The sequence below is a fragment of the Choristoneura fumiferana genome, chromosome 18, assembly GCF_025370935.1.
Source record: "Choristoneura fumiferana chromosome 18, NRCan_CFum_1, whole genome shotgun sequence".
In the NCBI taxonomy this organism is placed as follows: Eukaryota; Metazoa; Arthropoda; class Insecta; order Lepidoptera; family Tortricidae; genus Choristoneura; species Choristoneura fumiferana.
In genome coordinates this window covers 5469614-5497442 of record NC_133489.1, presented here as the reverse complement: position 1 = coordinate 5497442, position 27829 = coordinate 5469614, and the positions used below count along the sequence as shown (strand labels likewise).

The following is a 27829-nucleotide window of genomic DNA, read 5'->3' as shown; positions in this document are numbered from 1 at the left end:
GTTTATGCATAGTAAAACATTGATGACTTGATGAGTCGGAGGTTATCGAGGGTGTTGTATGTGTACACGCAGTGCTCCATCCAGACTTGTAGTCATTCCCGCTTCAATGCCACGCCGACCTTTCTAGAACGTTAACCTTTGCATATTTTATTCAACGACTATTTACCTTTGGGACTTAAATTAAAAATCATTTTGAATTGGAAACTTCTGAACCTTCCCTCGTCGTAACGCCAACAGCTACAAAGTTAAGAAAATACTTACAATGAAACCTTGAAGTTTAATTTTAAGTATAATAAAATTTGTTATTACATTTATTTTTGGAAACCATTGGATTTCTTTATTTATAGTATTCTCTCTTAAAAGCAAAAAAAAAAACAGGTGAATATAAAACGGTCTCTTTATTTTTGATTGAAAGGTAAACAAGCTTTGTTGCAAAACGAAATGATTGTGGCGTTTTTTCAAATACAAAAACTGGTAAGTATGCTTTTGTTTGAATCCAAGCCGTTAACCAGCACAACCAAGCAAACAAACCGTAAACTTCTTTTGACGTCACTAAACGAAAATAGCAGAAGAGAACCGGTTGCAATCTTCAAATCAAGTTTTATCGAAAAAACAGAGACAGATATAAAATTTTGCTGCTAAAATATTGCGGATATCACGGCAACTATAAATGACTGCGTTTTAAAGAACCATTTTACTAAGACCTTCGTGGTTTTCGTGTTGTACCTCTTATTCACATTTGGGTAGAACTTTACGAGGGGATCGGAAGGTCATCCCTGATTAGTGGATGTACCGTCCGCACTGACGGTCAAGGTGAACGCGGCGCCTGCCTGGCCGGAGATAAAATAAACAATCGCGAAAATGTTAATTATTTGCGAGATTCTGCTACCTGTTGGATGGCGAACGTAGGTGTCCTCTTACGTAACACTTGTTATCGTTAGACCAGTTTAATAAGAATTTATGAATCTCATCTCTCTCCTTTCTCTTACCTTTCCTGTATTGATTCAATTTGAAAAACAAACTTTAAATGAAACCTTAATCTTTGTAACAATACTTAATTAAGTACTTAAATATGAGTAGGTACCTATTAAGTATTGTACACTTGTCAAGCTTTCGTTCGGATATCAAGAAGAACATCAAATATTAAAAAACAGAAATAATAATGTACGATTTGCAAGGTATCCAAAATTACGGTTTTTCATGGCTCAGTGCCCTCATAAAAACTGCATTAATCGTAATTTGGCCAATTGATGCACGTTGGCGACAGGAAAACAAAATGTTTTGTTCTTTTCGACACACATTTGAAGAAAAATATATTATGTTTTTTAGGCATAAAAATAAAAACATTTTGAGACTTGTTCAACTTGATAATAATAAGTCACATCAACGTGAAAGGAAAGCTGATATTTTAAGTTATATGTTCTAGCCTTGGGAAAAATGTTTTGCTTTATTTCTGTTGTTTATCAAGGGTCAAAGTCCTTTTGATAAACATTAATTGCACTTAAAATAAGCTTATAAACGCTTTTAATAATGATCTCATTTACAACATGGTTCAGCCTTATCGTTATTGTGGTCACAAACCACAAGTTGTCTAAACCTCTAATAATGAAGGTCACAGTAAACATGGTTCTGAAAGACCGGTTTGTTCCTTACAATTCATGCTTCACTGCTCCTACAATAAAGCTAATTCTCGTATTAGAGCTATTGTTCTCATGAAAAGGTAGTTCGAAGCTGCCTGTCGCATTATCGCTGCGCACGCGCCACAAACGACCGTTTGTATGATTTACAACACCATCGTGAAGAGTGCCATTGTTGGGTTGACTTCGGTGACTATTACACAAACGGTTCCTTTGAAGCCTGTCAAAGGTTATCGCCGTTATACTCCAGTTTCCAGTATCATCATCCTTTTCTACTTAATTCTTATCACAACTAAGAAGCAACATTTTTTTGAGGAAAATCTATCAATTATCAAATATTTCAAATGAATCATTTGACTGCTTTTGTTTAACAGTAGCACCATTTTGTGTGCTATTTGTCACATATTGTTGATATTTTGAACTGTGTATAATCTAGCCACCCGATGGCAACTTGTGTCGGTTAAAATCAGGTGGTATTACATTAACGTTGTTTGTACCACATAATATTGTCGATTGCAAATTACGTAAACTAATTAAAGGTTCTTAACGGAACTGTATTAATTACTACAGGCAGTGATGTAATTTTGTACTTGGGAAAATTATATGGTTTCGATACTTATTTAGTTTTCAACTGTGTAGTGTATTGGCAACAAGTCCGGGTATACTATTAGCTGGCATTAATATCAACTGTTAGATACATGCCGGCGGAAGCTTGTGCTAAATTAGCTTCAGGTGTGCTTTTGATGTATCGCCTAATTTGGTGATTTGCCAATTAGACAATCTGTAGATGAAATAACTAAAATACCATCTTACTTTGTTTCCTCTTTCTGCATCATGACTCTTTGGAATTTAATACAGTTTGCTTTATTCTGAACGATAAGGTTTATTTGTTGCATAGAATTTACAACTGTTGTGTTGCCAATTCCAGTTACGCCAGTTGAACCAACTTACGACCAGATAGCGTGCCGAGTTAAACGGCTCTATTAACTGATGAATCATACGTTCCTGGAGCTGTATTGTACTCATTTGCTGGCAAAAGTACCATATGCCGCTAGGATAAGGATAAATATTGTTATCTCTGAAAAGGTTGGAATTTTCACTATGCCTAGATACTCAAATAGATATATGGATTGACAGCCGCTCTTAGAATGAAACTGTCTGTCCTTAAATTATCAACGAACAACAATAATAAATTGTGATCTTATCTACACGAATGCAATTTATTTTTAATTATCTTGAGACCACTCCGCTTTCCTAACCTTCATTGCTGACCTTGAGACACCGGAACTCCGAGTGAAATGCACTAAACTTGTCCGTAGCGTGATGTAGTTAATTAGTTTCTTGAGTCATACTAGGTTAATTTAATTTCGTCCAGTCTATGTTATTAACAGTTAATGCAATTGAGTTAAAAATGTTCCCTCTGGGAAGGTCTTGTAATCAAAGCTTACGCAACTTTCTCCATGCCCCCTTACCCTTTTCAAGGTCTAAGTCTCAAATCTACCCACTATACATTATTCAACATGACCGAGGTCGCATGTATTCACTGCACGGTATCGGTCGCTGTAGCAAATAACAACGTCAGGGTGAGGTTGCAGTATAGGCTTAATGAATTCTTACGTGATACATTTCTGCGAAATTTAAATTCTCAAGCTACATTATTTTACCTTGCTTCTGGACTCTACAGCTACAGCTACGTCTTTTCTTTACGACATTAATGTTGACATGCAGAACCCGCCCTCCTCTTGCATTGCACATCATATGTCACACAGACCCAACTGTCACAAATACAACACAAAATACGTTTCGAACTATGTACTAGTCATTAACTAACACACAAGACAGCCCGCAGAATTGCGAAACTAAAGTGGCAGTGGGCGCGGCACATTGCTCGCAGGACTGATGGCCGATGGGGTCTAAAGGTTCTCGAATGGCGTCCGCGGACCGGGAGACGAGCTGTCGGTAGGCCTCCAACAAGATGGAGCGACGACCTGGTTAAGATCGCGGGGCCTATGTCCAGAAGTGGACGTCTTTCGGCTGACATGATGATGATGACGATGACTAGTCATTTATTTTTCTCAGCATTATTCTGTAAGCTACCCGCTTATTTTTAATTTTTCAGTTGTTTATTAATAAATTTACTCAAAGCCGTAATTCAACAGGCGAACAGCTTTTTCACCTTCGAAAATATGAAGCTTACAACTGCCTGACAACTTGACATTAAAATATAAATACCCTTGTTTACTTCATGTCGCAATTAAATTCCACATGTTAGGTGTAATCTGCATTAACATGATTATCTTCAATTAGCTGCCGATACCGGTATTGACGTCAATGCGCATTATTTTATTGCTTCTTGTCTAACATATACATGACTCAGGTCACGACGATATTTTGAATTTGAACTGCGGAATTGCTGCAGCATTATCTTTTAAATATCACAATATCTTTTTAACTTACTATTTAATGTAACCTTCTTAAACAAGTCCTGTTAATTATTTTATTGTCAAAAGAAATGTATCCGCCGCCATTTAGTACTACAATGCAACAAGTTTTTCCGTCTTGTGCCAAAACAAGACTATAATTCTTAAGTGGCTAAAATACTGATATTCATGTATGTCCTTTGTTGGGAATTCAAACTTCCGTCCACCAACGACCTCACGCCACCCTGCCGGTATAAACTTTTGTTTATCGCTTTAAAACGTTGATTTGTGGATATATTAATGTTTTGAGCACGAACTGAGCATATTATATATTTAGCTCATCGAGATAGTAATTATTTGAATATAACTAATATTCTACCTTGTGCGTCAAAATGAAACTCAAATTAAATTGTTATGTTACATTTTCAACTCCACTAACGTAAGTAGAGTATGCACTACTAAAATATTGTTAGTCACCAAAAATAAACTAAATTTTTATCAAAAATAATCACAAAGTAAACTAAAAGATTCTACGAACTAGACGATAGAGTCACGTCACGTAGCGTTATGCGATTAGCATCTTTCAATACTGCAAAGTACACTTCAGTGCTAGGTTTTCATGGAAGTGTGATTTTCCGAGTCACGACATCTCATGATTACGTGGTGCTATTTTTAACGGTCCCAATGTTACAACACTAAAGCAACGGTAATGAAAATGCTTGTTACCATACACTTTGTTACGCAAACTCTATAATAAGTCAAATTGCATTACAGCCTATAGTACCTTGGTTAATTTGAACCTACGACACTAATAATAATTCTCTGACACCTATTAAACTAGTAGTACCAACCTTAAGTTAAGTCGCTCGGGAACACACCTTTGACTTGACGCTACTGGTCCTTACCTTTGAGGTAAAAGCATTCCTTAATCTTACCAATAGCTTGGCGCAACCTTACTCATTAGGAGTTTCCTTCATAACAAGTTAGTATTGGCGTCGCATTGGCTGCGTTGGCTAGTCTAACCGTCTGTGACATGGTCCTCATTCATGTGTTGTGCGTCTTTGCGACATAATTCTAGTTCGTTGACGTGAGAGCCGGCTAATTGCCTGCTCTCGCCCACTCATGACTGCGTGACTGATTTTTCAGCCTGTCTGACTGTCTTCCTCATCTTGATTGGCGTCTATATCGTTATCCCTGAACATTTGTTCAGACTTGATTTATTTATAACTCCAAATAATCATGCTATCTCTTGATTACAATACAAACCTATTTAATTATTGAGTGGTGTCAGATACATGGTATAAATCAAACTGATATATAGTCGATGACCAGATTGGCTAGTACGAGGTCAATTTAATTGACTTCTCACTGCTCTACTATCAAGTGACTTCCGATGGGATTTTCATGAAGTCTTTGTTGGTAATAAGTAATTTGCGTACGGAATGCTTGCTTGCCATTATTATTGCCACCCCAATGTTACTGACACTCCGTTGCCTTGCCACTAACAGAACGTCACTGCTTTGTACTTCTTCACCCCGCTGAGAATGTACTGCTTCGCCGGCTCTTGTAATAAAAGAAACCAGAACGGCATTTTATTTGATGCTGATGTGGGAATGTGTTTGCTACGTGTTATTACATTGACACAAACAACATTCGTGTCGCGTATTGTGGTATTAGTTATGATGTGTCTCAAAAAATTATGTGGTTAGTCCTTTGCTTTCCCAAACATTTTGTTTTATCCAGAAGCCAGAAAAACACCTATAGATAATTTGATATCTAAGGTTGATATTGCACATGATTTCTCTTAAATCTACATCCGATCCAAGATAGGTACTCTGTTCTACTCTAAACCGAGTCGAAACGCTTTCAGAAACTGTATATACTAGTTCCATTTAAATCATTGGCTTATCTGCTTCAATCTTCAAGGGCTTTTGTGTGTAACCTATGTCCATTATGGAAGCTGAAGTTTGTGGAGCAGATAAGTCGTGTGAGCCGACGCTAGGGCTGTGGTGACGTGGTGGTGTGTCTCCAGCATCAGCGGGTTGGCGTTGGCGCTCGGTGGCAGCGGCGCCGGCAGCCCGTCGTCGGAACCCCGGGAGCAGACCGCGACCTCTTCTCGCGCCCCCTCGCCGCCGCCCTCCGAGAGGCTGCCCCCCAGGTAGACGCACTACACGCGACTGATCGTTTGGTTTTACTCTGGCTGTGGCTGTTTCTTTTTCTTTTTATACTTAGAAAACGTTAGTGTCAGCGATATGATAGGCTTTCGTAAAGCCCTATCCTTGTAAGTCTTTTTTTACCTTCGATGTTTAACACCATTGATTTTGATAATAAACAAAAGTATATTTGTTTCAAGTACTTTGTTACACTAACGTTTTCTTGAAGGAAATATTATCCAGGTGTTGGTGTTGTTTTTATTGTTTGTTTTATTTTTATTTTTACAAGGGCCACGTATTGCAATTGTTATTTACTGTACCCAATCATAGTTAAATATTCATTGTCTTTGTGCATGTTTGCCTGTCAAGTGTCTGTTTTGTTCTTTACATATGGTGGTAGAGCTTAATTTGTTTTTGTTCAGCAAATTATATGTGTTTTGTACCTATCTTTTTTGTCGTTTTTCAAGGTACGTCATTATGTCTAGTGTTGTTTAGGTTTTTTTGCTTCGGAAACACGTGAGTATTATTTATAAGTAAGTAACGAGGATCATTACCTGTTACGAACTGTCAATAGCTGAGATAAAACTCTTATACATTATTCAACGAGCGTTAAGTTTAATTGTCGTACCATAAAGACGACAATGTAAATGTCGTTATGGCGCTGAGCCGGCAACCGAATGACAGTGCTTTTCAAGCTAAAAGTTTTATGGTCTACCGTAATAATTATGCCTTTGAAAAAGTCACTACCTAACGGTATTATATGACTGGTATTCTATGCGATTGCGATATAAGAAAAGATCCTTGAACTTGAAAGTTATTACCAAGCTCCATAAAAATGAAAACAAGGTGTTGACTAGAACTAAGCCGTTTTTAGTTACATATCAAGGCAATGTAGGTTAGGTTGCAGAATACAAAGTAAAAGTCTACTTTCATAATGTGACGTCATGCTACCATTTACTGGACCTCCCAATCAAGCAGTTAATATTATATTGCTACAGAGAAAGTCCTTCGGGTCTTTACACCCTTATTAACCGTTGTTAGTTTCTTATAAGACATTTATGGCAATGTTGCATGTAGTAATAATAAATTGAACAACATAAGTTTCCTTATCACTAGCAATGATGCTGTTCCAAATCTTGTAACTATGTTAGATTTATTTTATAGTTACACGATAGCATTACGAAGACAACAACTTTTGTTATCGACTTATCACGATCATAATCTAACCATCAAATTAATATCAGCATTAGAAACATATTGACACATTGTGAGCCACATCAAAGTGTCATTGCGGCATCTCAAGAGTCATTACATTAAAAAACTTAGATCACTTAATGCTACTCATAATTTGACGATGCGCTCGATTTGGCGGCTTACGTCACCCTCCAATAATAGAATGCCAACGCTGTCAATGTAGATTTGTTGTAATCCCACTTGTGGGTTGATGACTTCGTATGTAGATGTCATGGCAAGGGTACGTACAGTACACTCGGACGCGAGCTCGCACGTGGGCGATGTTACATTGCCATGATTATTTAGCGCTCGCGGAGCGTAAACTAAAGCTTGTATTATCAGAACAGTATTACTCACTCGCTTACTGAATAATATTTTTTTCTAAAAAAAAATTTTTATGTACTGTACTTGCATGGACTGTATTTACTTGCATTGTCCTTAAAACTGCAAATGTCTTTACCAAGTTTCATGTCGATGCCATTAATCGTTGAAGAGTTCTGTCCTGCGAAGACGATACTGGCCAGACCACCAGAATATCTTTTTTTTTCGGACGGACTGTTGCTGTTAGCCTCAGACGGCTTTTACAGCTTACCGGAGAGGGGCGAGCAACCAGATGGGCTGCTCAGCAAGTGGAGCACCAGAATATCATTTTCAGATTATTGTATTGTCACTGGTCTTACCTAAGTAATAACATAATTCCATACTTAATATTATAAATGTGAAAGTGTGTGTGTTTGTATGTATGTTTGTCCGTCTTTCACGTCGAAACGGAGCGACGGATCGACGTGGTTTTTGGCATAGAGATAGTTTATGGGCCAGAGATGACATAGGCTACTTTTTATCCCGAAAAGTCCCGAGGGAGCAGCGCGCGACAACCGAATTCCACGCGGGCGAAGCCGCGGGCACAAGCTTGTTTGTTCAAATAAATAACCCTCCTTCGGGCCGTCGGGTAAAAATGGCAGAGGAGGCATAAAAACTATTGTCAACTTTAAAAATGCCTATTCTGCACCGATTTGTAATTTTTTTAAGGGCTCGTTCCTCAAAAAGAATATAACTTTATAACCTTGCAAGATTTGATGATAATGATGACATTTGTAATAAAAACAACATCTCGAATATCTTATATGCCAAATTTCATCAGGATCGGTCTAGAAAAATTGTCTTTTTTTTATAACCATTACAAAAAAATCAAGTAATAACTATTTATTTTTCTAAGGATTTCGTATTCTGTACGGAATCTTCCAAGTTTAGGTATATTTTCGCAAACAGATCACTGAATCAAAAAATCGTCTTTGCAACCCCCCAGTGGTTTAAATAGACCTATCCAACGATCCCCTACACTATAGGGTTCTATGGGAACCCTTAAAAAAATCCTTTTTTTTTTTTTGCGTAACTGATATGTGTCTTCTCTGTCTCTGAGCTTAACCGCGGACAGACAGACAGACAGACCTGGCGAAACTATAAGGGTTCTTGGTTGACTGCGCAACCCTAAAAATGTGTTCGTAGAACTCAACCGAGTCGGCCCAATTGTAAATTTGAAACAAACAGTATTATTATTAGTTTGGATAAGTTGTAGTGAATATTGAATATGTCGGCGGCCGATCGTAAAATCCGCCAGATCACGAAATTCCTAGGCATATCGTGAAATACCGCCATTTCATGAATTGGCTAAGGGACATCCGCCATATCGATCATAACTCACCGTTCAGCGATTTGCCTAGTGACGTTTAGGCAGATCATGAAATTCCTAGGCATATCATGAAGCGCCGCCATTTCATGATTTGGCCAGTTTAGGCAGATCATGAAATACCTAGTCATATCATGAAACGCCGCCATATCGGTTCTGGCACTTCGCCGGCCGCTGCCGCGGCACGCTCGCTTCGCTCGCTCGGCTCGTGCGTCGTGATCACAATTAAAACTAACCACTCCTCGCTTCGCTCGTCGTACCTAAATTTTTCTGTATAAATAAGTAACAACTAGTGTATACTTTATTTATCAACAAAATACTAACCTCTAAAATACGGGCAGACGTCCATGGTTTTTTCACATTGTGCACAGAATCCGTTTGATTCACATAAAAAGAACGGAGCTGATGTTTAAAAGCTTCTTTTGCACTTCTATTTTGAATTCAATCACTATTTTCGGTTTAAAGATCATTTTGTTGCGACGCCGACATCTTTCACGCGCTAAACAAACACGGCCGGTCAGCTGGTCACGGCCGCCATTGCATACGCAGCGCCGCCAATGGCCAAATAAGAAACTATTTTACGATGTGCCCGGTATAGAGCTAGGAATATCGACGAATGCGTTGCTCTAATCGATCTGCCGTATTATTCTTCAGGCACATCGTGATAAGCCTGGCCAACGTTTAGGCATATCATGAAATGGCGGCGTTTCACGATATGCCTAGGAATTTCGTGATCTGGCGGATTTTACGATCGGCCGCCGACAAATACAATATATTTGACATCTAGATGTGTTATATTGTCAGCACGAGTACGTGGGAGTGATCGATTGGCTCTTTAAGTGATGTAATGTTCGCATATTACTGTTTACTTCGTACGAAAATGTGGCCGTAATCAAGTGTAATGTAGTAGTACTCAAAGAGAGAAGCACGGGTATTCACACTCGTAGTCATAATATTCATGGCTTTGTTAAGCAATAGTACCATATTATCGTCTTCTAGAACTTTCGGTAGGGTTTAAATGAAAATTTTCATACGTGGGTTGACTTGTGCAATAAAGAACTACTTTACATACGTAATGCGAGCATTCTGTGTTAGTAAGATGAGCTCCTATTGTATTTAGTACTCGTGTGACTATTTACTTTATGATTTTTAGTTACCTACCTAAAGGTAGCCTATCTAGGACATGTATTAAGGCACGAGCGTTATCATTCGCTTCAGACAATAATGATGGGAAAAATTGAGGGGAAAAGACGCGTCGGAAGAAGAAAGAAATCGTGGCTCCGAAACATAAGAGAGTGGACCGGTATCGCCAGTGTGGAAGAACTGTTTTCTCTGGCGAGAGATAAGGAGAGATATGCGGAGCTGACAGCCAACCTCCAGTAGTGGAGAGGCACTGCAAGAAGAAGAACCTATGACCGCAGTACAATTACATCATGACTAGAATACAAAAAATAAGTCATTAATCATCCCGCTGGCGTTAAGAACGCATACAGCCAAGTTACCTCATAAAATCTGAAACATCGCGTTGCCAAGACGACACAAGAGGAAAACGTGAATTCTGTCAATTATAATGTACCATAACTCTCGAGTAGACGGGTTGAGTGGGGCTTGTAAAGTGAGCAATTACAGCGGTGATAATTGCACCGAGCGATCTTGCAGGCTGCGTGGTGCGCACGTGTTGATTCAGAGCGAAACGTTGATGAAGCTGGCTAATGCGGTTTGTGACCATCGATTTAAAGACAAAAAACAGATTCTGCAATTTGATTTATCGATATTACATTGTAGTGGCTGATTAATAACAACAAAGCTTGGCGTGAGACAAGTTTTGCAAGGTTTAGTAAATATATAAAGAACAATCTGGAGCCTCCCAAAGATAGAGAGTTTGAGCCGTCGTTTTGTGAAGTCAGTTCCATTTATTTCTAAAACGAACAACTTGATTAGGTACCTATTCTTAAATATGCTAACTACCTTCTTCCGCCTGATCTCTTATTTAGTGTTATCGCCGAAGCTAATTTGCACGCTTCACTTGCAACCCCAAGGGGGTTAGGGCTGTTAAGTATTAATAGCGCGTAGCGGCTACTAGGGTTACACATTAAATAAGCCAGTAGATAAAGGCAGGTGGGCTTGGTAGGCTAATACATTTTTATTACAAGCTTTTATTTAACTTCACCTCATTATATTTGTTAATTGGTTTCAAATCTTGCAAGTAAATTTTGATCAACTATCAGTGCTCGGATGGACTTGAAATTTGGTGCTAAAATACAAATAATACTGAAAAAAAAAAATGGAAATGGTAAATATTTTCTTACGCCTTTCCGATGCGATTTGAAACGTCTAAGTTAACTTGCGATAGATTGCACCACGCGCGGCTATTGACTTGTGCAAACAATTAAGATTTCCGGGTAATTAATAATTCGGTTGTCCAGTTAGTAAGACACTCGGTGCATATACTAGTAGCCAGGTGATGCGTCTTCAAATCCCACCCGATGCACCCATTTTATTTTCCTTTATATTTTTACGCATGTGATGTGATCCTGGAATTCTTTTTCCATTTTTATTTTTCATGGTTTAATTTTTAACCGACTTAAAAAAGGAGGATGTTATCAATCCGGTTGTTTATTTAATGTTTTTTTTACCTAAGAACTCCGTCATTTATGCACCGATTTGAAAAAATTTTTTCTTTCGTGTAGGAATGGCTTCAATTAGGTCCCATACGCACCAAATCAGGATCCTAAGGAAATCGAGGGAACTATTCAAATTATTGTGGGGACACCTATGGTAATTTGGATATATTTATTAGTAACTCGTGCATTTGCTTTTGAAAATCATCATTTGGTGAAGTGGAACTGATGATGAAGACCACAGTTGACCATCTGAGCTACTACTCAATAACAAGTATATCACGGGTTGAATTTGAATTAACTTTAACACAGTTGCTAAGCAATTTATACTCGTCGTAATGCATATCGTGAAATGGAACAAGTGGTGTGGTGAAGCACCAGGACTCCTCAATAATGATCGTCTCTGCATCGGAAAAAGCAATTTTTCGTAAAAGGTGACGAGCAGTCGACATTTAACTATTTTTATCTTAGATTATTTACACTAAACTGGTAGAAAAATATTTTCATGGTTGATTGTAATTTTTTTACTTAGTTAATTTTATTTATACTTTACGGCAATTCAAAGGCGAAAATAATTGTTAAAGGAAAATACACACTTATGAAAAGACATTACTAAAATGTTGTTGACATCATGTCATGGTAGCATGATTTAAACACTAGTCATTCTACTTATGATTCGATTTAACAAATAGCATTATTCAAGCCATACCTAAGGACAACATCAAACACCCGTTACCAACTAGCAATGACACACACTCTTAACCCATAACAGGAACAACTGCTAAACGACATCACCAGTGATGTAAGCTCCTTAATTAGCTGGAATAAATATAATGACGATGTATACGTAATATACTATAATAAGTACCTATGACATCCAGAAAAATTACGTATACCAGCGACCAAACTGTTATTTTATTGCTAACGTATATGTAGAATCGTGTAAACGAACAAGATCAAGGATTGAAACACTAAATGCCAGTTGCAATCAGTATAGCTTCCGTATGCAGTCTTGCCGATTGTCCTTAATACGAGATCTCGAAGTCTTCCGCGTGCAATTATTTGCTCTGGAGGAAGCAGAACTGTTCATTGCCAATGTTAGGCAACAATAATAAAGATACACTTTGTGGCTTGAGACTCGCTATCTTAAGAGCGTTTATACCTGCTGAGCTGGTAACGTTGTGTTTTTGATAGTTTTTCTCGATTATTTCATAAAAATTGAATGAAAATTAAAAATGTTGTCTGATAGAACACCTCTTAATATAAAAGTTAATGTGTCTACTTCAATAATTATTCGGTACAGACTTTTATTTTCTTTAAAAACCGGTTATAAACATTAATTCGTTTTTAAAGAATATAAAAGTCTATCACGAATAATTATTGGAGTTGACACATTAACTTATATATTAAGAAGTGTTCTATCAGACAACATTTATAATTTTCATTCAAATTTTATGAAATAATCGAGAAAAACTAACAAAATTGCAATGTTGCCAACTCAGCAGGTATAAACGCTCTTAAACTTAATGAAAATGAAGTCTCGATTTTTGTCGAAATTTATCAGCATGTGCTAAAACGATTAAAAGTAACACAAAATTGCACAGCTGCCCGTCAAATTTCAAAGTAGAGCTGAATGCCGTTACACTCGCCGTGTCAGCAAAGCAAATTAAAGAGAACAATTGCTAATTTAAACAATGGAACCAACAAATATGCCCGCAAGTATTTGTAACTTTTTTGTTACTTAAATGTTATGATTGTTAACCGTTATAGCTATCTCGTAATGCCTGGAGATAGTTGTTACACCCACGTCGAGATTGCTTTTGAGGTTATAGATTAATGTTAATCTTCATACAAATGTTAAAAATGTCTACATTATTGCTGATTTTAACGATGCTTACACATTTAGGAAGAAATTTTTAAAAATACGTATTTTCGCGTTGCCATGTTAAATTTTGAGTGTGTACGATAACATTATTTGGTATTGGAATCGTGAGAGACTCGACGAGTCACTTTATGCTTTTCTTCCGCCAAATTTCTTTCAAACTGACGAGTTCTCGACCTCCCATCACCTTTTATAATTTGCGCAGTCGTACCCTCGTAAAGAGGCTCCACGTTGGACCCCGTTACTCTGCGTAGCAACGGCCAACCGAAGCCGGGTTCGATGCCCGGCGAAAGCTTCGATCTCAATAAACCGACCTCATAGATCCAACATTCGCAATTCATCATTATGTTACTGCCAATCACTGGTTCGCGGTTAGGCGACACGTTGCGAGGCGAGGCGAAGCAGATTTGAGGCTAACATATAACTTAAGTGGGTAACCTATTGTGCAGTGCCGCCTGGCAATCGTAAACCTTCTTCAGTTGACAGCCTCATCTAGGTCACAATACATGATTCGCTAGCTTTAGAGAGGCAAGATAGATAATGTTCGCGATCTTGGTTTTTTTAGGTTTTGGTACATCAAAGAGAAAATACGGAACCCGTATAGCATCACTCCTGTGTTTGTCCGTCTTTCACAGCCGATTTGCTCCGAAACTACTGGACCGATTACTTGAAATTTGATACAAATTTATAAGCATATCGCATATAAGTATAAGCATAACGTAAATAAACTAATTTTAAACATGAAGGCTACTTTTGGGAGTAAAACTAAATAATTATAAAAAAAAATTGCAAGCTATATCGTGTGAGATATCAAATGAAAAAGCTTGATATGTACGTGCCTTGGCAGCTAGGGATGGAGATAAAACAGCTTTTGTTTACTGAAGGGGCAAGTTGTGGTGCATGCGCTAATATAAAGTGAAGCAGCGCCCTATATAATACTTACTTAGTAACGCAATTGTTTAAAAAAGAAAACAGCAAATAGTTCTGTACCTATCGTCCTACCTACCGTCGCCATTGTGTTAGGGTAGGATCTTTTGTAAGCGAACATCTGCCAGTGCAATACGGAGTGCCTCAGGGCAGTATATTAGGCCCCACTTTATTCTTAATTTACATCAATGATATTCTAAAAGTACCTGTATATGGAGCTGACTTAATTTGTAATGCAGATGATACTGTTGTTCTGTTTCACGGCAACTCCTGGGAATTTTTGGATTCCTGCTTCCAAAGATTTATTAGTACAATTATAAAGCACTTGTCACAGCATCTGTCAACTAGTAGTCAAACAAGTTCTCGTAAAATGTAAAATATATTTATCCTGGACATAACTATATGATGCCGTCAGCGAACTACAAATATCGTGGTGAAGGGAATTGCGAATATTGCGACGGTATTCTCAATTTAGTTTCCAAAATAATTTAATCTATTAAATCTTTCGTCGCGGACCAGTATTACGTTCAAAATACTCTGGGTTGCTGTAAGGTTTATTTATTAGTCAAACTCCTGGCATTAATTCTTATTTTGTTGCGGGCAAATTACGCTGCCGGGCACCGATCTCTTGTCACGTCAGTTTTTGTCCTTGCCCTTAGCAACAACGCACCGCGGCACCTCTTGTTACAGTGAAACTTATCCCGAGTGGTTGTAACCACAGCTCCGGGATGAGTCCGGTCCGGGCACCCAACCGTGCAAGGACTCGGGTTTACGTCATCGACAATGACCGTCACGCTCTTCAAACAAATATACACTTTCTCTACCAGCTTTAAAGACAAAACTCGCGCTATGAAATCTTGTGATATTCTAGACGTTTCGAATTATGATGCAGTCACGTAGGTACTTCAGTATAACGCAAGTACCCGAGGCGATTTATATTCAACAGTGACGTCAACGTTAAGCTCGAATATAATAAGGTAATCACTAAATTCAGCGTTGTTTTGCTGCGCGTAGTAATTCGGCCCATGTCATGACGCCATCGTATAATGACATCAAATCACGTCACTGGAAAACAAAATACAAACATTGGAACATAGAACCAATTTTGAAGTCGGTTAAGCTTTCATTTTGTTTCCATGTAGTATGAGGATTAAGTTTAATTACAGGGCTTAAAGGTAAATGACGTGATAAGATGTTTTGCAAGTTTCGTTGCCAAACCAGAAGCATCGCAACATCATAATCATAAAAAACGAGGGATTATAAGAGGATTTACTTGTCCCATTAAGCTGGAGCATAGTTCAGCTATTTGTTAATTTAGTGCCTACTCATGAATCAATGGTGTCTAACTTCAACTATGTGGCATTTATTAGGGTATAAATAAGCTTAAAATGAACATTTCATTATTATATTTTATATAATGACCCGGATAACTGTGTCGCGTTGCTCCGAAGACGAAGGGCTACGGATTAGCCCGAAACATGTCGAGCTAAACTCGATTTAAGACGTGAGTTATCCGGGTCATTATATAAAATATGAGTGAGTCTCACGGTAGTTTCATGTTCAAAATTTCATTATTAGATCAAAAGCAGTTCGGTATGTTCCTTCCTGTCTACCTGCGCAGACGTTTTTTTACACGTCGTTTTCGTTTTTAACTTTTCTTATTTTTACTCTTAATCCGATGACGTTGGAATTTCGGCAACGAAAATATTTATTAATAAAGCAACACATTAAAGGCGATAGCATCTGACGTGTTATTTGTGTTAAAATATGTCGAGACTAACGAATCTTGTCATACAATACAATACAATACAATAACTCTTTATTGCACACCAATACAGTAAACAGTACAGAGAACACAAGTATATACATAGAGATTTTCTAAGGTAAGCAATAGGCGGCCTTATCGCTTCAGAGCGATCTCTTCCAGGCAACCTTTACAATGGACAGAAATAAGGAATACATTTTAGCAGGTGGTGCAATTTACAGTAGATTAGAGCTGTATCAAGAATACATAAAACTTACACATACAATACACATACACAACAAATCTAAACAGATAGATAGGTAGATAGATACCATAACAACACATAAATAAGCTAACTATAACATTCATACGCAAGATGACAGGTAGTGCTCCCTAAGCATAGACTTAAAGGTAGTGTCATATTCATAATTTAATAGTATTTTTTTAAATACAACTACTCAAATTCGTCATAAATCATCTTAAACACCTCGTAGCTCTCAATGCCAAAACGATTATGGTTAAAACAATGTCAGGTATGTCATAAGAAGGACTTAGATGCTCAAGGGGAAGCCCCTTTTATTACCACGACACGAGTTCTATGAAATATTTAATTATTTATACTTGCGTACGTAATGAATAAACTTGACCCATATTTGATGGTTTCCGGCTTACTCTTTCCAGCCTTGATGTATCAGATTTGCCGAAAGGTCGCACGGTGCAAAAATATCAACATAAACATAAAGCAAACATTCGCGATATATCAATCGAATACGTCTTGTGGATATATTTATCTGTAAATTTAGATTTCATCTGAATCATTTGAAGGCCATCTGCTTCAAATGAATTTCAGTTTTTTAAAATCATGGTACGTTTTAATGAAATGTACAGATGCGTTATGAACGTGTGTGTACGTACAGCTACGTAGTTTTACTGTTTTTCTACATTTTTATTGTAATACGTCTATAACAGATTTTACTAGATAATAATAATAATAATAATAATAACGGTCTAATAGCGAAGAGTGTCGACCAACATCTCAAGAGACTCTCGCTAGATGGCTGGATCAAGGGCCAGATACAGAAGGCGGTACTTCTGGACACGGCACGCATCGTCCGGAGGTTCCTCACTCTGCGGCCCTGACCACCGGTAGCTTGGGCCCTACCCCGTTACCGGCGGCAAACTAGGTTAGGTTTTTATAATATTTTTATTTTGTATGTACTTTTCTGTATTTTACTTTTTAGAGCTATTATAAAAACCTAAACCTAAGAATGAAAGAAAAATAAAGAACATAATAATAAATCCATTTATTTCGGGCAACTTGGCCCATGCAATAGGTAAATAGCTTACAGACGAACATACATAATAATCCATAAATAATCCATAAATGTGAGAAAACTTAAGTTGATTTACTTGGCTTAATTCAAAAATAATGAATATGGTTTAACTTATTAGCAATAATGCACTTTAATTTGCAGCATTAAAATCATTTATCATAGCAACATGTAGGTACAGAATTCCCTTAGAAAACTTAAGTAAGTAATGACGGCAGAAACGTTTTATATTTATTATTCTTAACTTAACTTGTCTATCTAGTTAACCTTGGCACAATGAATTTCTGTACGTCTCGGTTTATTTATATTGAAAAACAGTGATACACATGTATGCTCAAGAATGTAAACGAGAGGGCCTAAATGTTATCTCGCAGTGAGTTTATCCTTTTCACTCTACACTATTACCATCACAAAACCTACTATCATTTTAATTAAAAATATTTTATTCCGTTTCCAATTTCAAGACAATCAGATTCAGTAATTAAACAGGCCTGAAATATTAAGTCGTTGACGCACTCAATGTTGCAAAAACGTCGTCTGAATTTCTGATGGTTAAAAAGATACGCCTTATTTATTTATTTTAATTCTTATCGATGGACTGGAGTGGATAGGAAATGAAATTATTCGACTTATAAGAATATTTGTACTGTAGAGTAGAATCGTATTTACCTACTCAAAGACAAGTTTTCCATACTCTTCTCTTAAATTTAATTACCAACATATACTTTTATGTTAGCGTTTTAAGAGTACCATTTTAAACCCATCAAGCATTAAATCGGGGGCGCGACTTGGTTGGCTGTGCCAAAGACTTATGCTCCATTTGCCAAGTATTCATGACGTGGCCACTCGTTTGCTGAATTATAATAATGTCGACACAAGTAGTAAACGCTTATATTTTTTTAATAAATCCTTATTCTTTTATTTACTATAGTAAAGTCACATTATCAAGTTGAATTCGGTGTTTCTGTCCTACTACGTAGTGTTTCACCACCTAAGCTCTTTTAATGGGCAAAGTTGTAATAAGACTTGTTTTAATGCTGCGCTAAAAGGAAGAATAAATAGACGTGCGTGTACATAATGTCAGAATAAACATTTTGCTTGAAAAATATTATTGTTTTGCTAGCTTATTAGTATAGAATGAGCTGACTCCTGTACGATATTTACTTATTTGATAGTGCGAGAATACGAGATGTAGACAGACTCGTATCTGGGTACAAATACTTGCGAACATAACAAAGATTGTACTATAATTTCTTTTAAATGTGTGTGGGACCGGATGAGTTATTAAAGTTAGCTGTAGACAGTTGATAAACTGAGAAATTAGTTGGAAATGTTAAAATATTATTAAAAAAATATTAAATGTTAAAATAAGCTAACATGAACCCCGAAATGAATCATGAATCCCGTTCGAACACACGAACTTTCAATAAATTATTTCATGTTCCCCTCAAAAGGAAAAAATATAAATCTAACTCTTATATTTACAGAGCCTGTAAAGCCCATAATACAAATTTTTGTCAAGTATTTCATATATCCTTAGTTAAGTTCAAAAGTGGCATTCTGTCCCATTTGTATTATTAATAGCATTCATTTTATAATTTTGCAGTTTCAGTTTCATAGTTAATTTAATTTTGTTCAATTAACTGCTAACCGTATTTGTGTTTGTGTAGCCAACAAACCTGTTTTCAGTTTTGTTTCCCGTTCATTTATTTTTACTTAAATGAATCAGTAAGTGGTGGCAGCTTTATTGATTTATGTAAATTGTAATTTGTTTATTTTTAAGAACCATGTACCGTTTGAGCCCAAATAACATGAGAATTTATTAAGAAAATTGTCGTCGTGGGAACAAATGATATGAAGTCAACGCAATAATTGGTTACGGAAAAATACTAATAGGAATGGGTAATTACAAACACTTCCATAGCCTTGTATTAAGATTGACAGTCTTAGTGGTGCGGTCATTATTCAACCGTTATAATTAACGCTCGTGTTAACATTGACCTGTAAATGAATTGAAATGAATTATGAAATGTTAAACTACAGTTTTATTTATATTACCTACGATTTCTGACTCGTTAGTGCTATTTTAATAATTTATCTTGCACCATTTATAGAAAATGATATTGATATGGAATTCTCAAATTCATATTTGGAAATCCTGAGTAAAGTAGTGGGTTGTTCTCCTGAATAACTTTTTAAGTTATTTTCAGTTATTAACAACGCTTTTTGCATGCTTTCCACACCGCTGCTTAAAAAAAGGTGACGGCACGGAATCGCAGTGACGTGCCGTAAACGTCACGACTTTTGTTCGGTAAAGACCTGAAGTTTACGACACGTCACTGCGATTCCGTATTTTAAGTAGCGGTGTGGAGAGCATGCGATAAAAGCGGTGCGCATACGGTGCGTCACTGCGATTCCGTGCTGTCACCGTTTTTTAAGCAGCGGTTTGGTCGCACCTTTAGAAATGGATTAATAGCGGGTCACTTTTTAATCAAGACCGCTACTATGATAAAAACATTCAACCAACTGTTATTAGCCGTAATTTGTAAATCCATGTCATTAGCCACAATTCATTCAAATAACATAGTAGGTCTAACAGGCTATTCTATCGCATTAGAAATTATGTCTAGCACCGTTATCTGTTAGTAGGCTTTATATCCGATGAAGTGCGTCTGTTACTTGAGCTGGAAACGTCAGGCTAGCACGACTTTTATAAGGCCGTAAGACCTTTGCGATTCGCAGCCGGACTAACGGTACAAATAGTACCATACAATGAATGCCTCGGGGTGCCACAGTTAGGCCTACGCTAAACACCCCGTCGTTGGTTGTATCTAGTATAAGTTCATTTAACAGTGACGTGGCGAAGTATTGCGCTAGAAATAAGACTTGTAAAGCAAATCCTTGTTATTTGATACGGTTTCATTCTTAGAATAATGAAAATATCACTTTCATTACTAATATTATAAATGCGATAGTTACTTTGTCGATCTGTTACCTCTTCACGCTTAAACCACTAGAATGATGAAATTTGATGTGAAGATGGTTTGAGACACTGAAAACGACTTAGGATGGTTTTTATCTCGAAAAATTTCCCACGAGATCACTAGTGAGGTGATACATAATAGCTAGCAGTAATATATTTGAGTATAACCTTGCAACATTAGTGAGATGCTTTAGCCGCAAGTGTTGTATCTTTTAATAGTGGCTTGTCACCTGTTACAGTGATCTAGAAATTTCAGTTGGCAACTGAATTGAAAAGAACAGACGATCAAGAAATGACCCGGAATACAGTACAAAAAACGTAGCCCAAAAAATCTCGAGTTACGCTCTAAATACTGTCTTAAACCGCACGCTCCGAATATACTCAATTGAATTCGATTTGAAAAATACAAACGCAAACTTAATAAGGATAATGGTAACATGTAACTTGTATTTTATATAACATTCAAGTAATCTCGCACATCGAGTATGTAAGAGCAATTACTAGCCAGGTAGGTACCACGTGAATTATCCTCCGCTTTAATGACTTGAGTTAAGTAAGATGTGACTATTGAATGAATAAGTTAAGAGTATGAATTCAACATTTGAAGCCTCATGGGAATATTTTAGCACTACTTTTAGGTATCGTATCGTGCCCTGTATGCCATTAATTACCCTAACCGACATTATGACTGACGCTCTTCAGTAAAAATCTTGTAAACAATGTCAACCCTTAGAAAATATTTTTTACAGTTGACATTGTATTGCAGAATTAATGAGGTTTAACACACTATTGCATAACAGCATCCATTTAGCCTGCTGATGTTGATTGATGATAAATCATGTGTACCGTTATTCAATTGCCTACCTTTTTTGTTTAATATAATTTTAAACTCTTAGCAGCAAATTATTAGACAATGATAATAGCTAGCAAAATTATGGAGCTCAACGTGATCCGTGCAATATGCGCGACTTGCGAGTTGCAAGTGTCTGCTTGTTCTCTTTGATACTCCGTTTAACTAGCAATTCGCATGACACTAGCGTTGCTATGGTACATGTATAGTGAAGTTCCATCGACTTTGTGCCTTCTTCAAATAATAGGTAGGTACACAGTTATTCAAATTTTACATTCACGTGTATCGACGTGTTACCTCGAAAATTAAATGGAAATTATTTTGATATCTCAGTCAACCTCGATTTGCATCTTTGTCAATAATAAATATAAATTGATTAAGTAATTCAGAAATAACTTCTTTGTTTACCAATTAATATTTTGTTTACAGAAGTATAAAAAGTATTTAGTGTCATCTAGTGACTTCAAATAAACCTTATTTACTGTTCTCTGTTTACCATGGCATGCAGCGCTTCTGGCAAACTTGAATACCTCATTATTCATGCGGTGTGAAATCTACCATTTGCACATGTCTTTAATAAGCAAACACCCAGCTGTGGTTCAATGTCATGCAGCCATAAAATTTAACAAAAGGCTATATAATGGCATTAGAATTTATTAATTTCGATCGGTCATGGTCTTCTTTGATGCTACAATCGGTTCTGCTTTAATTATTTAACTAAGTTACACATGTTCCCCAGTAGATATCTACAGTAGCATGCTTACAATATGTTATTAACTGATACATATGTTAACAGTGACCTTGTTTCCTCGGATATATAAACGTTTATCGTTGGAAATTTTTCTGGCTATGTCTACTGTTTGTTGTTGAGCTATCGTATCATTACCTATTGTCTCACAATGCTTGATTGTTTTTTTTTATAGTGACAACAATTTCGCATGATGATAAGTAGTTTAACCAGTATACTCTGTTTCTGTTTCAGGTAAGGCAATGTCTTCTAAACGGGTCACGTCCTTTTCAAAGCGAAGGTACGTAAAGCGATCAATCAATATCTTCAAACTTTAAAAAGAAAACTATACTAATGACTCGGACATTGTGCTAGATTTGTGAAAGAAGTTTCAACAAGCTGACACCAACGGCGATTGTATTTCGCACGTCAAATGCCCGCACTTCGAGCTGACGTGCCTTGAAATACGTGAACCTGTCCTCGGTGCGTGGACAAACAGAATCGGTCATCCACCCCGACGTGGTTACTTAATGTCCAACGAATTACTCATATGCCAAGCCAAATATTTGTTTAATGCTCGCTGCTTGATGAGCTACTAAGTTTTCGCTAAAAACCTGCAGTGCCCAAAGTAAATATTTAAAGCAACGTTAGTCAAATTAACACGATGCTTGCGTCATAGTCGGCTGTAGGCATTATGATTTAAATTGACGATTTGCAAACATTTCATAAGTTCAACTTCCTGATTTTTTTGAAGATGAGATCATTGATTTTTCAATACAAATCAATTATGTTCATCGCATTACACTTTCTGTTAGGGAGATAACTTGAATAACCTACGATCTCTTTCCCGTATGTCCATTTTAAAATGCACGCTTCAGCAGAGTGGTCTGGTAGGATATGAATACGGGGTTCGAATTGACTTTCAGATCTGAAATAGATTGTTTACGCCGTGAACGGGCATCCTGCCAACGGTCACCTGAGACGCGGTTTAATATTTTGGCACGTAATTAAATTTTTATCCACGTAGACTGTCATTTATGACTCATTTTTACCTAGCAAATAAGATGCTAGTTAAATTTAAGTAGTTTAAACGTGGAGAAAAAAAGCTAAAATGAGCTGAAATAAGCTGTAAAAGAACGCAAATGTACGTACAGTAAAACTACGTGGATTTGCGTGTCTATGGCATGTTATATTTATTTATTAATTGAGGGTAACTTTAGTTGGAGTAGTCTAGTAGTAGTACCCTATTATTGCAAACCATGTATTTGCATAGACCACAGCGCACCAATTTTAAGTGCAACCGTCCGATAAAGTTAACGACCCGCGACAATAGTCGATTGTGATGTTATCACTTGTCCAGTTACTTCATTACTAGCTATCGGCTATCAACGCGATGATCATGATTGTCAGTCCATCATTAATAATGAATCTGTTTTATTGTTTTGATAATCGTGCCAAGAATTCTGGAGTTAGACTTATCGATAGGTTTTCATGCCAATTTTGCAACATTGCTAGTTTGAATACAGTGAACACCTGACAGAAAATAGACGTGGTAAAATGTTTTTTTTTTTCTGGAATTTTCAATTGAAATTGACAAATGTTTCTGTGGCTCGATGTGCAGTGTGTTTGCAAAATTACATTTAAAAAATTTATGACCCTCTCAGTTGAGGAAAATATCGGAAGGAAACCTACATACATCTAAGAAGCAATTCAATTATGTGTATTCCCGATCCGCATTGGGCCCGCCTGGGAACTCCAGCCCTGCCAGGAGCCCTGTGCCCAGCAGTGGGAAGTGACGTATAAGTTGTTTCACTGTTAGAATGCATAAAATCAGTATTGCATAATATGGTTACGCATAATTTTTTTAATCGAAAAATAAATAATAAATAAATATCATGGGACACTTGACACCAATTGACCTAGTCCCAAACTATAAGCAAAGCTTGTACTATGGGTACTAGACAACGGATTAACATACTTATTTACTAAGCGGCAAAAAATCTGGCCCTCAAATGTATGCAGTAATAGGCAATTTTGTATTAAGTGTGGGTCAAATTTCGTGCCGCTGAGTATATTATATAGATAGATACATACTTAAATACATATTAAACATCCAAGACCCGAGAACAAACATTCTTATTATTCATACAAATATCTGCCCAGGCCAGAGATCGAACCTCGGACCTCAAGCTTCAGTAGTCAGGTTCTCTAACCACTTGGCCATCCGGTCAACCTAATCATCTTTAGGCATAAATTATTACGCATAACATTTAAAAGCATAAACATTGAAACCATAATAGTCACATAGACTAACATTAAACAGCATAAATACAAAAATACATAATAATTAATTCGCATCGTTTCAAAAAGCATAAATGTGCTTACTCCTAAAATTGTAATGTACAAAATGTCATATAGCAATAAAACTGCTATAGGAAAAGTCATAATATGTTTAGGAACTAAAGCGAGGTCGACGCAGGTCCGCTTTATCCTGCGTCATTCAGGCGCTTAGCGCCTGGACAACATACCGACCTAACCTAACCTAATTTATGTTTAATAAAATGTTCGAACTGTAATTATGGTTTCTGAAAAATATGACAAACTAGCGTTTACCCGCGGCTTCGCATGCGTAAATCATTAGATACAGCAGTTGAATTAAAATACCGGGATTTTATTAAATTCTCGTGGGAATTCCCTAAAATTACATCGTGGTTTTCATTGACGTTAAATTAAAACACCCATGCCAAATTTCATGACTCTAAACCCAACGGTTGTTATTTCGAAATTTTATCCCTATCCCGTGGGAATATCGGGATAAAAAAGTGGCCTATGTGTTATTCCAGATGTCCAGCTACCTACATACCAAATTTCATGACTAAGCCCAGCGATTGTTATTTAGAGATTTTATCCCTATCCCGTGGGAATATCCTGTATCCTAGTATCCTATGTTTTAATCCAGGTTATAAACTAACTTTTTGAAAATTTTCATGCAAATTTGTCCAGAAGTTTCAGCGTGATGAAGTAACAAACAGTCACTCACTTACAAACTCCCTCACTCACTCACTTTCACATTTATAATATCAGTAGAATAATTTTGTCAAATATATATTAGTTCAACTAAAAATATTCTTAAACCGTAACATGCCAAACAAAGTATTGGCCAAAGTATTACTATGCGACTGTACTATTATGCTAATACAAATTAATTATGAGAAATAAATTATCCCAAAGTAAAATAGGTCAAAAAATATGCGAAAAAGAGCAAAAAAAAGCGATGAAATGATCAGATTGTACCATTGATTTATGCATAAATAGCATGGAAAATTTCTAAATCTAAACCATCGTAAAAAAGCTACAATGCAATAAAGATGACCGAAATAAATACATTAGCATGAATGACCTAAAATAGCGTACCCATAGCGTTCTTGCTTTATCAACACAACTGATTTGTTTGAATAAACTGAACATATTGGATTTTTAAAGATAAACATCTCTTACATAATTTCCTTTTCACTTTTTCCTTCAGAAAAGTAACATTTCCTCCCTGACGAAAGGCTTACTAAGTGTTATATTGCAAATGCCAATTTTTGAAGTTGATAATTGTAAAGTCACGCCATTTTCTATGCTGGTTGTTCTTTTATAACAATTATTTTTTTTCTTTTTCAAGTATCTTAATGCTCGGTGTGAAAAGTTGTATGAGCCACTCGGGAGCAAAATTATTTTCATCTTGGGCGTTAACACTTGAATCCCTCAGTTCGCTTAGGATTCTACTTTAGAATCCCTCGCTACGCTCAGTATTCTATTGTAGAATCCTAAGCGAAATGAGGGATTCAATGTACGCCCTCGCCGTAAATACACCATTTTGCTCCCTTGCGACATAAATAACTATTCAGGGATTGCTTTAATCCATTTAACAATGTTTGTCTTGGGTCACGTTTCAGCTTCTCTCTCCTGATGTCCCCTGATAACGACACGCACGCGATAAAGGGGTCGCGTAACATTCGATAAAACGACAGCAGCCATTTTTATGAAATCGCTAATCGCTTCGTTTGTGTTTACATTGGCACGCTCACTACAGATAACGCTTAATGGTGTTTTGGTGTGTCGCGTCATTATCAACTACTAGACTTGATGTGGTCTATTCTAAATATTTGATATCAGCATGGTCTATATCGTTTACAGTGTTGTGTACATACATCTAAGACGTTGGCAGCTGATGTTTTTGTTGTTTCAAAGTTTTTTTTTGCCGTTTGCTTATGATATGGATTAAAGTCATGACGAATTGAGCTTTTTAGGGTTCCGGAGCCAAAATGGCAAAAACGGAACCCTTATAGTTTTGCCATGTCTGTCTGTCTGTCTGTCCGTCCGTCCGTGGGTTTGCTCAGGGACTATCAGTGCTAGAAAGCTGTAATTTTGCACGAATATATATGTAAACTATGCCGACAAAATAGTACATAAAAAATAAAAATATTTTTTATCTCATCCAACCCTAAAGTGTGGGGTATTGTTGGATAGGTATTTTAAAACCATCACGGGTTTGCTAAGACGATTTTTCGATTCAGTGATTTGTTTGCGAAATATTCAACATTTTCATTAAAATCGAGCGTCCCCCCCCCCCCTCTTAAATCTAAACCGTGTTGGAAAAATTTGAAAAAATTCAGAATGGGTAGTAAATATATCGAACTTTCTTAAGGTATCTCATCTTAGGCCTCTAGGTTGGCAACACATCTGCAATCCCCTGGTGTTGCAGGCTGGGCGGTGGTGATCTCTTACCATCAGGAGACCCACTTGCTCGTTTGCCATCCAGAAGAATAAAAAAAAAACTAATGGAAAACTATAACGGTTAAGTTGGCTTGAGAATTATTAGTAGTTTAAGAGTAAATAGCAGCCTAAGGATAAAATATATCTTAACTTGGAAGATTCCGTATAAAATACGAAATCCTTAGAAAAATATTGCTTATTTTTTTCGGAATGGCTACGGAACCCTATTTTGGGCGTTTCCGACACGCTCTTGGCCGTTTCTTTTTCCAAACGTATCGCATGTGCGGTAGTGCGATATTTTAACATTCTAGTCAAAATATTGTTTCAAAGAAATACGAAGAAAGCATTATTTTGATCGTTTTGTTTCACGCTCATGATCTTTCAAGATTTCCTGTTGCAGTAAAACAGTTAAATAGAGGTCTCACTAACTAAACGTTTTCTTTTAATAGTTTTTTTTTTACAGATTAGCGTCAATATCGCGACGCAATTTACCAGCTTAAAATTACCAAGTTAAACTAATGGGGGGCATGAAATGTGCCCTGAAGTTTTGTCTGTTGACGTCAATGGCTTACCACAAATCGCTATCTTAGAACACTTGCGCTAATCCATTACCCAAATCACCTTTTTTATCTTTGCTTGTTTGGTTAGGTTAGGTTACGAGCTACGAGACAATTCCGCCTTTGTACTTAATACTTTACTTTAATTTATGTAACCTTTTTGTTTTTCCTTTTTGTACAATAAAGAGTATAAACAAACAAACAAACAATTCTCAATGCACGTGAATAAATTTCGAGCTTAATGTTATTTTCAATAAAAATAGTACTGTGACCACCAATACCCTTTTACGTGCTTGCCCGTTTGAACCTCCGTAAA

At 36.8% G+C, this 27829-nt stretch overlaps 1 protein-coding gene across 2 annotated transcripts in view; it reads left to right on the top strand.

Moving 5' to 3' along the window:
• The window catches only part of LOC141437778 (uncharacterized), a 166531-nt gene that overhangs the window by 69192 nt on the left and 69510 nt on the right, over positions 1–27829 (top strand). The window contains exon 2 of one of the 2 annotated variants that reach the window (XM_074101285.1): positions 6090–6215. The exons of the other annotated variant lie outside the window; for it this stretch is intronic. Within the exon in view, the coding sequence (XP_073957386.1) occupies positions 6090–6215 (126 nt within the window). The remainder of the gene's footprint in view (positions 1–6089; positions 6216–27829) is intronic. 2 annotated transcript variants of the gene reach the window in all.